The sequence below is a fragment of the Prionailurus bengalensis genome, chromosome B1, assembly GCF_016509475.1.
Source record: "Prionailurus bengalensis isolate Pbe53 chromosome B1, Fcat_Pben_1.1_paternal_pri, whole genome shotgun sequence".
NCBI lineage: Eukaryota > Metazoa > Chordata > Mammalia > Carnivora > Felidae > Prionailurus > Prionailurus bengalensis.
The window spans coordinates 52,455,750-52,470,481 of NC_057344.1; the positions used below are offsets into that span (position 1 = coordinate 52,455,750).

The 14,732-nt window shown below is 35.7% G+C and overlaps 1 protein-coding gene across 2 annotated transcripts in view; it reads left to right on the forward strand.

The window, feature by feature from the left end:
* Positions 1-14,732, forward strand: part of MTMR9 (myotubularin related protein 9) — a 54,302-nt gene that overhangs the window by 20,780 nt on the left and 18,790 nt on the right. For both annotated transcript variants that reach the window (XM_043565184.1, XM_043565191.1), the window contains exons 4-8: positions 5,878-6,051; positions 8,357-8,574; positions 9,540-9,701; positions 12,273-12,414; positions 14,197-14,417. In XM_043565184.1, coding sequence (XP_043421119.1) covers positions 5,878-6,051; positions 8,357-8,574; positions 9,540-9,701; positions 12,273-12,414; positions 14,197-14,417 — 917 coding nt within the window. The remainder of the gene's footprint in view (positions 1-5,877; positions 6,052-8,356; positions 8,575-9,539; positions 9,702-12,272; positions 12,415-14,196; positions 14,418-14,732) is intronic.

Below are 14,732 nucleotides of genomic sequence, written 5' to 3' on the forward strand. Positions count from 1 at the left end.
GATATATTACTGGCTGCTTGACTTTCTGGGACTCCGATTCCATGTCTACAAAATGAAAGTATTGAACAAAGTGATCTCTAGAGTTCCTCCTATGTTAAGCATGTTTTTTATTCTAGGATATCATGAAAGATTATTTCAGGTACTTTGTTGAAGTACACATACACAGTATATGTGTACTCCCCCAATCTACCACTTTAGAAATTATATATAAAAAGGTGATGAGGTCCTCCTTTTGATTGAGTAGCTCCTATCTGACAAGACCTCCTGCAGAGATAGATGACAAACTATGAATAAAACACAAAAAACTGCCATCTGAAAGCTCTGGTAATTGAACAGAAAGCAGCATTATTTTGGAGGAATCAAAACATAGAGACAGTGAATGCCAGAGTGGGATTTCTATTTGGGTGGCTTTGTCCTCAGGTCAGCATAGTTGTGGCATTGATAATGTAGAACAGCTAACGTTCCAATAGAAAGCCCACCTTCTTCTGGTGGGAGGAGCCGGGTGAATGGTTTGGGGCAACCAGAGAGCCAGAGAAGGGGAACCTTGATTTTGTGTGCAGCCTTGAACTTCGGGCTGATCTCGAACCTTGCTTGCATGGGGTAGACTGAGATCAGTCAGAACCAAGATCTGAGCTGCCATGCACCTCAGGTGTGACAGAATTTGCAGTTTAAATCTAATGAAGTTATTTGCCTACTGAAACAAAAAACATGAACTCTCTTCAGAAGACTATAATAGAATGCAGGGTTTCCACAACATAACATTGACAATGTCCAGGATACAATCTAAAATTGAGCTAGGATATTATGACCCATTCTGAAGAAAAAAGTTGACAAGTACCAACCCCAAGATGGGTCATATGTTCAAATTATCACACAAAGACTAAAAAGCAGCTCTTAAAACTGTCCAATTTATCAGAAAGGAAAATATGCTTAAAACCAAAGAAAAGACAGATAATATCAACAGAGAAATAGAAAATATTAATCTGAAATTAAAAATTCACTGGCTGAGCTAAAAAGTAGAGATGACAGAGGATAGAACCAATGAACTTGAAATTAGAGCAATAGAAATTATTTAGTAGAAAGAAGAGGGAGGGAAGAAGTTACACTAAAATAAGCAGAGCCTCAGAGATGTGGAACAATATCAAAATGCCTAGCATATGTGTAATTGGAGAATGAGAAGGAGAGACTAGAGAGAGTAAGGTAGAAAATATATTTAAAGAAATAATATTTAAAACTTTCCAAATTTGATGAATGAATATAAATTCAACAAGATTCAGCAAGCCCCAGACAGGATAAATTTGAAGAAAACCATGCATAGGCACATCATAGTCAAACCATCAAAAAACAATGGTGAAGAGATCTTGAAAGCTTCCAGGTAAGAACACCACATTACATACACAGAGACAACAATTTAAATGAGCATGGACTGTTGATCAGAAATCATGGCAACCAGAAGAGAAAACTATAAAGTGCTGAAAGGAACAAAACCTGCCAACCTTGAGCTGGCAACCTTGAGTTGCATGTGGTGAAAGTATCTTTCAAGAATGAAGGTGAGACATTTTCAGATTAAAAGGAAACTAAGAATTTGTTGCCAAGAAGACTTTACCATAAGAAATGTTAAAGGAACTTCTTCAGACTGAAGGGAAATAATACCAGAGGGAAACTTGAATATTTAGACTTATTGAAGAATATTGGAAATGCTAAATACCTAGGTAAATACAACAGGCTATTTTTTTTCCTTTTTAATGTCTTTAACATATACGTGATTATTTGAATAAAGGTTACAGCTTGCCTCTGTGATGTTAATAGTGTGTGTAGATCTATTCTGTTTGGAAATTGTGGCTTTTACTAAAGGTGACTGCTATGGTGTGGCTGTTTGGGTAAATCTACTTGTACAATTTTAAGGTTTTTACATTTTATATAATGTGGGCAAATATTTAAGTTAAAGATATATATTGTAATACCTAGAGCAGGGTTTCTGAACTTTGGCACTATTGACATTTACACTAGATAATTCTTTGCCGTGAGAATGTGTCCTGTGCCTTGTAGGATGTTTGACAGCATCTTTGGCACCACTAGATGCCAGTGGGATTCTTTTCACCCCACCTATAGTTGTCTCCACACATTGACGAATGTTATTCCTTGGCAAAATCACCCCTGGGTGAGAACCACTGTCCTAGAACAATCCCTTTTTAAAAAATGTGAAGAGGTGTAATTTAAAAAGCTAATACGTACATCGAAATGCAATTCTAAAAAGTATTTAAATCTAACAGAAAGTGGGAAAGAAAAAATAGCAATAGAAACTGAAGGGACAAACAAATAAATGTTAGTCTAAATTCCAGCCATATCAACAACTATTTTAGTATTAATGAGCTAAACACTCTGATCGAAAGATGAAGATTGTCAAAGTGAATTAAAGAAAAAAATGAATTAAAGATCTAAACATAAGCCATGTAGAAAAGATGCATTTTGAATATGAAGACATAGGTTGAAAATAAATAAATGGGAAAACATGCCATGGATAAAAAAGCAGAAGTAGCTGCATTAACTCCAGATTAAAAAAAAATACTCCAAGACACAAAATATCAAATAAAGAGGGTCATTCCATAATAATAAAATTTTGAAGATAAAACTATATATAGCAAACATTGATGGAAGTTATGAGTAGTTCTGTGATCATGGTATGAGATTATTAACACTGTCCTCTCAGCAATTAATAGAACAGCTAGACTAAAACAAAAACAACTAGACAACAACAAAACAAGACATGGAAGATCTGAACAACACTATCTGATATTTATAGAATGCCACTCCTAACTTCTGTACAATATATACAGTATTCAAGAGTACATGGTATGTTCCCCAGGAGAGACTGTATGCAAGGCAATTAAATAAATTTCAGTATTAGAAAAATTGAAACTGTACAATGTGTAATATCTGACCACAAAGGAATTAAATTAGAAATCAATAACACTAAGGTATTTAGGAATACCCAGAATATTTCTAAATTAAACAAAATACTTGTAAATAATCCATGTGTTAAAAATGAAATCATAAGGGAGATTAGAAAATATTTTGAACTGAATTATAAAAATGCAACATCATAATTTGTGGAATACGGCTAAAGTTTAAAGAGAAACTTATGGCTTTAAATGCTTAGATTAAAAAAAAGAAGAAAAGGTCTAAAATCACCAAATTAGGCTAGGGGGGAAAAAAAAAAGCAAAGTAACTAGAAAGAATGAAATCATAAAAATAAGATCAGAAATCGATAAAATACTCCTAAGCAAGTTTAGTAAGGGTGATCAATATAAATATACCCACAATATAAATATACCCAAACTAAATTATTGGCAACAAGCAATCTGAAAATGAATAAAACACTTGGGAATAAATTTAACAAAATAGGTACAGATTCTGTACACTGGAAAACACAAAACATTGCTGAGAAGTTAAAGGATATCTAAATAAATGGAGAGATACACCATGTTCATGGATTAGAAGACCATAGGGTTAAGATCAGTAGTGGGCTGACTTACATAGTGGACCACGAAGTAAATATTTTAGGCTCTGTCGGTCATGCAGTAAGTCGGAGAGAAAAGAGAAACTACATATATGGTGTAATAAAATTAGAATAGAAAAAAATTGGATAGAATTAGACATCTATTCATGATAAAAGCTCTTAGCAGAATTGGATTTGAAGGGCATTTATATAATCTGATAAATGCTGTCTGATAAGTCTGATAAAGCTACCCAAAACAAAAACATACAAAAAAGCAAGTCTTTTATCATTCTCTTTAAGTTCAAGACTGAGACAAGTTTGTCCACCACCACTACTTGCTGGTTCATTAAGACAAGAAGGAAAAATAAAAGATACAAAGATTGAAATGAAAGAAGCAAGACTGTCATTGTTACTTATGTTTGTCTACACAGGAAACTGAAAGTCTTGAGATTGTGAGCATTTCTGTATACCAACCACAGTTTTGAAAAACATATAACTAAAATGCAACAAAAATATAAGGTTTCTAGGAATATATCGAAGAAAAGTTAGGCAAGGCTTTTATTGAGAGAATTGTACAACTTTGTTGAAAAAATTAAGTAAGCTTTAAAAAGGTGAGAGACACTATGCTCATGGACAGGGAGCTAGAATATTTTAAAGATGTCTTTAAATGAATCCATAAAATCAGTGCAGTCTTACTAAAACCACAATGGGTTTTTACATGAAATTAGATAAAAGTTGCACAGAGAAGCTCAGGTACTCTTGAAGAACAACAAAGAGGGAGGAGGAGACTTAGCCTACTAAATATCAAGTTTATTCTAAAAGCTATGGGACTTACTACAATAAACCAGTGGGACAGAATAGCAAACCTTCTACGTATGGGAACTTAATATATGCCAGAAGTGGCATTGCAGGTCAATGGATGATCATACCATTCTCCAGAGTAGGAAATCAGTAAGTAATGTCTAATAGTGAAATTCAAGAAGTAACAGTATAATCACGTTATTTAGAAATTTGGATGTAGGGCGCTTGGGTGGCTCAGTCAGTTAAGCTTCCGACTTGGGCTCAGGTCATGACCTCACGGTTGGTGGGTTCAAGCCCCACGTTGGGCTCTGTGCTGACAGCTCAAAACCTGGAGCCTGCTTTGGATTCTGTGTCTCCCTCTCTCTCTGCGCCTCCTCCACATGTGCTCCATCTCTGTCTCTCTCTCTCTCTCTCTCTCAAAAATAAAACATTAAAAAAAATTTTAAAAAAAGAATCTTGGATGTAAATGCTAGAAATAAAAAGTTATAAGAGTTGAAAATGATTACCTCTGGGGAAAGGGAATTACGAGATGGAGGTGAACAGGAAACAGGTAAATTCCTTTTTTCTTTTTTTAAATAATGAATTTTTTAGAAACTGTCTTTAAAATTGGTAAGAGAATAACATGGAAAAGTGTAAGTGGTTTAATTAAAAAATATATTGTATCTTGTAAAAAGGTTTTTAAAAAAATTCTCTTTTCCTATAGTATGTTGAATATGCTTCAATTTTATCTTCCTGGTACTGCACCACTTGGCCAGTATGTCAAGCCAAATCTGATTTATCGGAATGTATCAAAATTTGCATACTCATAACTTTATTTTTTTAACTGTAAAAAGTTTTTTTTACTGTCTTCAAGTGGTTTTTATTTTTGATGTTTAAAATACGTTGTCATTTGATAATCTTATATTGTGTACTCTTAGTCCTCAGTATATTGAGTTAGAAATTATTTCATTGATTCCTAAGTATAATTTTTTTTAGCATTAAGTGGTTATTGTTTTAAGAAAGATATCACCAGTCTTTCTACATTTTTAAATAACAGAAGGGAACGAGGGATTTGATGTAGGTAGTAGCTCTATTGTTATCATCTGGCTAAGCATTATCTAGGATATTACAGTCTTCCTGTTGCTGTACTTAAGAATACCAAAAATAAAGTTAAATGCTCCCCCAAAAAGGATGAATGGGATGATATTGGCCTTGATAGCATGGATATGCTTAAATATATATTACTTGGAGAATAGGCGACTACAGGGGAAACAACTGTCTTTCACATATTTAATAGGATGCCGTGTGAAATAGGAAACTGGGACTGAAGCCATGTAAAAACAATAGAGGAAGTTACAGAGCCACATTTGCCCAAAATAAGGAAGCACTTTCTAGGAATGGAGAATACCTAGCAATGTAGGAAACAGACTCTGAAGAATAGAACTCCTTTAAGTATGGGTTGGGTATCCTTATATTAAATCCCCGAGAGATGGCTTCTTCATTGTATGAAAATTGATCTCTAAGGTCCTTTAAAATTTTCAGATTGTTTTGTAACATTGAGATACTTGCTTAGCTTTGAAGTATTTTGTGTTTTCCAGACCAGTGAATGGAGGTTAAGCTATGTCAATAAGGAATTTGCTGTCTGTCCTTCTTACCCGCCAATTGTCATAGTGCCCAAATCCATCGATGATGAAGCTCTTCGGAAGGTAGCTACATTTCGGCATGGAGGACGCTTCCCAGTACTCAGCTATTATCATAAGAAAAATGGAATGGTAAGTATACAGTATTGTTGCTTGATCTGTGAATGCCTTGGTTTGCAGATCTTTCCTTAGAAATGTTCCACTTTCTGTGTACTTGTTCATTGATGCGATTAGTCTCCCTTGCCAGAACTTCCTTCTTTTAAACATTAGGGAATCAGGAGTAGGGTGTTTTCCGTGATTAGGATATGACTTTGAATTCTTCTCATGATGCTGCTCAAAATTAGAAAGGCCAGACAGGTGGGGCGCTTGGGTGGCTCAGTCGGTTAAGCGTCCGACTTCAGCTCAGGTCATGATCTCGCAGTCCGTGAGGTTGAGCTCCGCGTCAGGCTCTGTGCTAACAGCTTGGATCCTGGAGCCTGCTTCGGATTCTGTGTCTCCTTCTCTGTCTGGCCCTCCTCTGCTCTCTCTCTCTCAAAAATAAATAAATATTAAAAAAAAAAAAAAGACCAGGCAGGTTTATCTTAAGGACTCAGTACTAAGGGAACTAATGTTTATTTGATACTTAAAATAACACTGTTAGGTAGAAAAATAAATTTCTCTGACCAGAATAATGGTAGAATTCTTTTTTTAAATTATTCTTACCCAAATTTCCCTGTAAAAAGTAAATTGAGCAGACATTTTTATTTTCAAAAAGGAGAAGAATGACACGTTATTAGTTACAATTTAAGTAAACACAGGAGTCAGTAATTGAATAGTGCTTGCTGTATGTATGTTTCCTAAATATTTTCTAAATCTGTTTCTGTCCTCTTATTTTCTCTCAGTCAATAAACTCAGCTTCTCATTTTGAAACCAATTGTAAAATAGTGGATAAGTTATGGTCATTTTCCGTTGCCTTTTTTCCCCTGGATAATAAGTCAAGCATGGATATTTAGGGTAAAAAATTTTCCAAAAAATTTGCTACTTTGGCATCAGATCATCTATCCCATTTGCATAGTAATATTTCTGTTTGTTAGAGAGTTCATTACAAAGCATTTTAAAAAGGGATATTAAATATACTATATGTCCATTTACATGGTTAGTGCAGTCTGGGAGTTAGCCATTGTCATCCTCTGGATGACCTTTCTTGATCATATTAAATTTCAAGGTAGTTAAGATAACAGCATATATTATGGGGAGAAAGTGAAATAACTCTAAACCATTCACCAAGGAAGAGATCTGTATAATATTAATTTCTTGAGAAAATGAACAGTTTCAAAATCAAACCTTTCAAAATATATAGTTGATGGTCTTTGGAAATAAGTTTCTAAATCCTGAAATACTGAACAGGGTGAAAGAGGGTAACAGGAGAATAAATAATAGACAAGCAGCTATAAAGATATTAAAAATGATTCCCCAAACACAAATAGTACATAAACTTTATTTTACCATTGGTGGCTTTTCTCTTTATACTTTTTCTCTCTTTATAGTTCTTTCTTTTTTTATTTTTATTTTAGAGAGAGAGAGCATGAGAGGGGAGAGGGGTTGGGGACAGGGGGGAGAGAGAGAATGAATGTGAATGAATCCCAAGCAGGCTCCACACTCAGCGCAGAGCCTGATGCAGGGCTTAATCCCATGACCCTGTATCATGACCTGAGCTAAAATCAAGAGTTGGTTGCCAAACCTACTGAGCCACACAACCGCCCCTCTTTTTCTTCTTCTTCTTCTTATTTTAGAGAGAGAGAGAGAGAGAGAGAGAGAGTACACTTGAGCTGGGGAGAGGGGCAGAGGGGGAGAAAGAGACAGAGAGAGAGAGAGAGAGAGATAGAGAGAGAGAGAGAGGGAGGGAGGGAGAGGGAGAGAGAATCCCAAGTAGAGCATGCTGAGCATGGAGCCTGATGCAGGGCTTGCTCCTATGACCCTGGGACCATGACCTGAGCCAAAATCAAAAGAGTTGGACGCTCAACTGACTGAGCCACCCAGGTACCCCATCTCTTTATAATTCTTGATTAAAGCTGCCAACCCTCTTTATGTAGTTGAAGCAAAAGTTTACTGGCACATAGGCCATTATTATTATCTCTGTTACAGGGCCACCACGTCCAGTAAACAATTTACTAACTAAACAAATTGTGATAATTGATCTTTTTAGCAACTGTAATTTATTATGTGGAAGTATTTTGAGAAGTAGGAAGAAAAATTGTGTTAAAGTGCAAGGCTTATTTTTGTTTTAGTTATTAACTATTGCAAATATGTGGAAATACTTATTTGTTTTACAATCATATTCATCTTCAAAGTGCCACACAATTGTTTTTGAGATACTCTTAATCTAGCTAATTTATTTCTATTTTCAGAAACTTTCAAAGCAGCTACTCTTAAATTTTAAACTGCATCGTGCTTCTAGGTAATCATGCGAAGCGGTCAGCCACTCACTGGCACAAATGGAAAAAGGTGCAAAGAAGATGAAAAGCTGATAAATGCTACCCTCAGGGCAGGGAAGCGTGGCTACATCATTGACACACGGTCTTTAAATGTAGCTCAGCAAGCTAGAGCCAAAGGCGGCGGCTTTGAACAAGAAGCCCATTATCCCCAGTGGAGGCGGATTCATAAGTCCATTGAGAGGTAACAGACTCTGGAGACAGTAGTAGGCTCTTATTTGAAGCAAATTAGAATGGGTGAGCCCTTAGCTGCAAAAATCACAAGTTCTCAAATGAACCTATGCATTAACTTAGAGTCAGAAATCGGCTGGATCTCCTGTCGCGTTTTATAAGATAAGCAGGAAACTTATCTTGGATGCCCACAGCTGACTTTTAGTCAGGTAGCATGCTTTCTCTCTCTCTCTTTTTTTTTAATGCTTTATTTATTTATTTATTTTTTATTTATTTATTTATTTTTTAAATTTACATCCAGCATGCTTCCTCTTAAGTTAACTCTGGAATTTCATCTCCGCAAGGTCAGAGGTCTGCTCCTCTCCTTGTAAGATCAGTGGTCATCAAACTTACTGAACAGATACGCCACGGATAAGTATATTTTTCTAAGTTAGAAGACTAGTAGACACTTTCCCCCACATCCACCTATTCTCCCACCCTGTTTCCTCCACCTACATCTTGTTTATGCCTACAATTAGAGGTTTATAGGGACTTCTGGAAGGGTGGGTGGGAGTTGGAGCTAATAAAACAGTGGGGTCTGAGCTGGCCCTGGGCATCCTTGCTAAAGGTACTGGGTATCCAGTGTTGGATCTGTGGAAATAGGATTGCAGATGTCAGTGGTGCGGCCTCGTGACTTCTTACAAAATGCGGTGTTCTGGCCCACTCCCCAGTCAGGTAATTTAGCTATGTAAACTGGGTTTAATCTGTTCAGGTGAGGAATGGTTTACCATGACAGGCATTTTAAGTATCTTGGCTGCCATGTTTACATATTATTTTTTCAGTGTTTAATCATCAAGTTATTGTGTAGTAAGGTAAATATTTTTATACCATTTTGAGCTACTTTTCCTCTTGGATATATTGGAGGTTGAAGTTTTGGTTGGTTTCTCTCTTCATCAGTGTGTTTTCTATTTTCTTTTTACTTTTTCTTATTTTTTAAAGGTATCACATTCTTCAGGAGAGCTTAATCAAACTCGTGGAAGCTTGTAATGACCAAACACATAACATGGACAGATGGCTCAGTAAATTGGAGGCTTCTAACTGGCTGACTCACATCAAAGAGATTCTTACAACTGCCTGTCTAGCGGCTCAGTGTATCGACAGGTAGAGTGTATTTCGGTGTTCTGAAATGGGACACGCAGTGCTAACTAGACTTCGCTTTTATCCAGACATGTGTTTATCTATTGTGTTAAAAGTTTGTCTAGTCTCTATTCTATGTTGAGATCATTGCATAAATTACTGTATAAGGTGGTCAATGCCATTCAGTGCTATCAATGAAGTGTGTGCATAGAGTCTGGCATTTAATTGGTGATTAATGTTTGTTGAACAAATATGAACCACAGGCACACATCTTCAAGGACACAAAGTTTTTAAATACTAAAGGAACTTTTTTTTCTATAAAATACTTGAATTGTGAATCTACCTATTTTCCTTTGCTTAAACTGTGAACAAGAATGAAAAGAAGTTTTCTTATTTGTTCTCAGAGGGCCAGGCTTGCCTTCTTACTTTCGAAATATCAATGAGAGGAAACATGTAATTTTGTTACACGGTAAAATGATTCTTTCTAATCTCTCAGATATCTTATTACAAAGTACTTGATACGTGCCATTATAATAGGATCTCAAGTTGAGAAAACCCGATGGCAGTGACGTAAAGTATATGAAGTGATTTTAGTTTATTCATTCAGCTGAAGGTTGCTAATCCTTGAGACTTGAAGCAGAGGACTTGAACAGAGAACTGGTATAAGTTGTTGCAGAAGCTTAGAATGCCCCTTTTAAGAAGGGGGGATTCTTCTGAGACAATAGGTAGGTGTAAGTATTGCCACTACATAGTTGGATGACACTTTTCCTTGAAACTGTAATTTGTCTTATTGCTGCTTCCAAATTAGGGAAATAGACATATGTAATTTTTTTTTGTGGTTAGTGAGAAATTGGTAATAGAATGGGTTGCTTAAGGTCATGTGGTAAATTAGTGACAACACCAGAAATGGGTAGAGATTTTTGGTCTGGATTCTCAGGCTGTCACTAGTTTTTTGTTTTAGGCAAAGCTCAAAGCTCATTTATCTAACGAAATATGGGAGTTAAAGAAGAGGTTCTACGGCAGACAAATCAATACTACAGAATGATGAGGTGTTGATATTAAAGGTTCTGTTTCTTTTTAACCCAAGTTAAAAAGATTTCCCCTTACATGATGAGTACAGAACTTCTGTTTTCTTATGAACCATAAATTGTAATAAACATTTCTCACCGTGTTGTCCAAATTTGCAGCCATAATAATGGGATGCTGCAGATTAAGGGAACCTAGGTGCAGAACAGTATTTGCTATCTCCACCTTTGTTTAGAGTCAGCTGGCCACCTTAAACAAGGACTTCCACATTCTTAACAAGAGTTGAAGGTTTTGGTTTATTTTGCCATGATTGAGTTACCTTTTCTGATATTAGGCTTATTATTTATACCTCCATAAAAGTCTGCCCTTATAATTAACTGCTCAAAATGCAAAAATAGACCTTAAATTAATTGAATTGAATTTAAAATACGCCACAGATAACTAAGATATATAGATTCAATATATACATCAGAAGCCTTAAACTATTTACTCATACCGTTCTACCCAGTCATGAGATTTCATTCTTAGAATAAGGTTGTTAACCTAACCAGGGACCTTTATTTTCAAATTAAGAACTCTCAAATGATCCAGCAAAAGACAAAAAGCTAAGTATGTCATCTGTAGTGTAACAAAAATTGACAATGACCTAAATGTCTAATTCTCAGACATTTCAGCAAATTATAGTTGATCACCTAATAGAGTATTATATAACCATGAATACAATACTTCTAAAGGTGGTATAGAAACATGGGAAAATGTTTATAATAAAAGTGGAAATAGTAAGAAATTACCTTATGTTATAGCTATGTAAAGTATATATGTATGTGGGAAAAGAATTAATAGTAACCAAACTGGAGACTCTTCTGGGAAATTTTATTCACTGTCATTTCAAGATAAGAGGTAGAAGGGGAGAGGAAAAAATGTAGTTAGTTTAGTTTTTAGTGTTTCCTTCCACTCTCTTTAGAATATTGGGCCCCAGACTCCTCCTAAATATTGTGGTATAATAGTATCATTGCCACTGAGTTTCTAGATTGAAAGTTTTATGTTTTGTTTTATGTATCTTGTTTTCATGTTTCTAAAAATGCGGTTTAGGACTTGTTTCCTAGATTCATTACGTTACAGTTTATGAAGGCATCCTTACAGTCAGCTGAGGTGGAAAGATAGAATCAAGGTCAGAGAGATACAGAAAAATAACTTTAAGTGTGTGTTCCTAGGTGTGATGAGAAAAGGCTTTAGTTAACTTAATAGGCAGAAAATATAAGTGCTTACTGTGCATGATAAGGACTGCTTTTGGGTTTTGTAAAGGGAGGAAAAATTCAACTAAAAACTTTTGTGAAATTTGTTGTAAGTTAAAGAGGTTCTTGCCATGTGAAATTTGGAACTTATAGTTTTATTTATTTATTTCTCCTAAGAGAAGCTCTCTTCATTTGCCTTACTTAGACTCTCAACCCTGCTGGACAGAGCAGAATGTATGAGTTTGAAATACTGTACTCAGTAAATGTTTATTATTAACAGAGTTGACTGACCATGTTGGGAGTATCCCATTTGTACTCTGGATTTTCCTATCAGGGAAGGGGCATCCATATTGATTCATGGAACAGAAGGAACTGATTCCACACTTCAGGTTACCTCCCTGGCCCAGATCATCTTGGAACCGAGAAGCAGGACTATCCGTGGTTTTGAGGCCCTGATAGAAAGAGAGTGGCTGCAGGTGAGAAACACTGTTTGATGTGCACAGGAACTGCTAATAATAATGGGTGTGATCCTAGTTGTAGGACAGACATAATGTATGAAGTTTTGATTAAAATGTTTACATTATATGTTTAGTTTTCTGGAGGCAAATAATCTGTCTTCCTCTCAGTAAATGTTTATAATCTTTACTGCCTCTCAATTTTGTACCTGTCTTTGCTTATATTGCTCATTTGGCATTTTATTCCCTTAACAAGCTCTCACTAGTTGTACTTTGTTACCTACAAGGGAAAGAACAAAGAGCGTAAAACGTAGTCTCTGTCTTGCAGAGCTTAATTTTGCTAGAGATAAAAAACATAAAGCAGGAAAGGGATTCGGGGATTTGTAATTATAAGACGTGTGCTTTAGTGCTTTCTGCCTTTTGCTTGTCTGGTTCCCCTCTATCCTCTTGCCCAACCAGGTGAAATCCTTCTCATGCTTTAAGATACAGCTAAATGTCACTGCTGTCCTGAAGTCTTGGGACCTTTAAAATTCATCCATTGTCTTCATGATTTGTTTCCTAGACCCAAATAAAGTGATTCCTTTGAGGTCAGGGAATCATGTGCAGCTGCTCTATTATCCCTAGGACACGATGCAGTCCTATCACATAATGCTGAATGACAACTGAAAGAAAGTTCTCATGAAATAGATTGAAACCTCCAAGTCAGAGATTAACTTATAAATGTATATACACTGTGTAACTTAGCAAATAATTGTGATTGAGAACAGATGTTTAGATATATCTTGAAAGTGGAAGTATCTCTGGAGAAAAATCTTTTCTGGACCTTCTAGTTAAAATTCAGGTTTGTTGCGTGTTAATGCTGTTATGGATACCTTGTCTATCTTGCCTGACAACTGATTTTTATCTCTGTTCAAATCAGACCATCCCAAATATTTGGCAAAAATCTATTCAGCCACATTCCTCATGATGCATAGCAAACAAATAAAATGAATGTGACTTACTTACTCATATATTACCATTTTAATGAGTATCGAAGTACCATTAGCCACTAGAAAATGCTGATGTCATTATCTTTGTCTGGTAAAGTAGTATAAGGATCCAAAGATAAAGCAAGTTTGTGAAATACCTAGAAGGGTGTCATTTGGGACAAGGTCAGTACTCAGGTTCTGGGTGGGCCAGAGAGCCAAATGATTCTTGAATTTCCTTTAGTCAGTACATGTCAGACTCCTCCAATTCTTTTTGAGAGAAGAGGGGAACTAGGGACAATTTTTATCTCTAATATAAAAGTATTCATAAATATCTCTTCACGACACTAACTTTTTTCCCATATGTAATTAAAAATTGAATATCAGGAGTGACTTTACAAAGTTTGTGAGAGCCCCAGATTTATTTCCATTTAGTGGTGAGGCTTACGTAGCTTACAACAATCTGCAGTGCTTTGGACAGATAAAACGTGATAGCTGTCTTTTGTTTTGTACTTGAAGACCTTACATTCTTTGACTTTGCTACAAATTACACAGACCTAGAAAATTTTATTTTATGAAGTTCACCAAGGATAATTGCAGTTCTTATGGTTATGCCGTAACTGCATGGCCTTGTTACATGTTTGGAAGTTGTGTTTCTTTCCTTAGATGCTAAAAATTGTTTTAAGCCAAGAAATCATTAATGTAAACAGCAGCCATCCAAATTACATGATGTTCCATTTAATAAGTTTTGTTGTAACTGTGTGAAATATGTTAATAGAATGTGCTGTAATGTGATCTCAGTAGGCTATGACTGTCACCTTTCCATCTTCTGTCTTAGGCTGGTCACCCATTTCAGCAGCGCTGTGCACAGTCAGCCTATTGTAATAGTAAGCAGAAGTGGGAGTCACCTGTATTTCTTCTCTTCTTGGACTGTGTGTGGCAGATACTTCGTCAATTTCCTTGTTCTTTTGAATTTAATGAGAATTTTCTCATCATGCTCTTTGAGCATGCATATGCCTCACAGTTTGGAACATTTCTCGGCAACAATGAAAGTGAAAGGTGAGTACACTGTTTACATGGGATGGGGGCCATTTTGTTTGTAATTGTTTGGTCACCTCCTAAAAGAGACCAGGATTTGGTTCCATATTAATGTTATTTGTAAGATGCTAGAGGTTACAATTAGTATAGGTAAATTACATAATGTGTGTTCTTATTATGAGCCTATCACATGCTAGGTGAGAACATGTCCTAGATTTTGTTCTGTTAGATTAAAATTAGTCTACATACTGATTTAAAAGCTTTGAGTAAATTCAGCAACCATTTTAAATGTTAATTTCCTTATCTAAGATCATGGTAATCTTATATCTGGAAGAG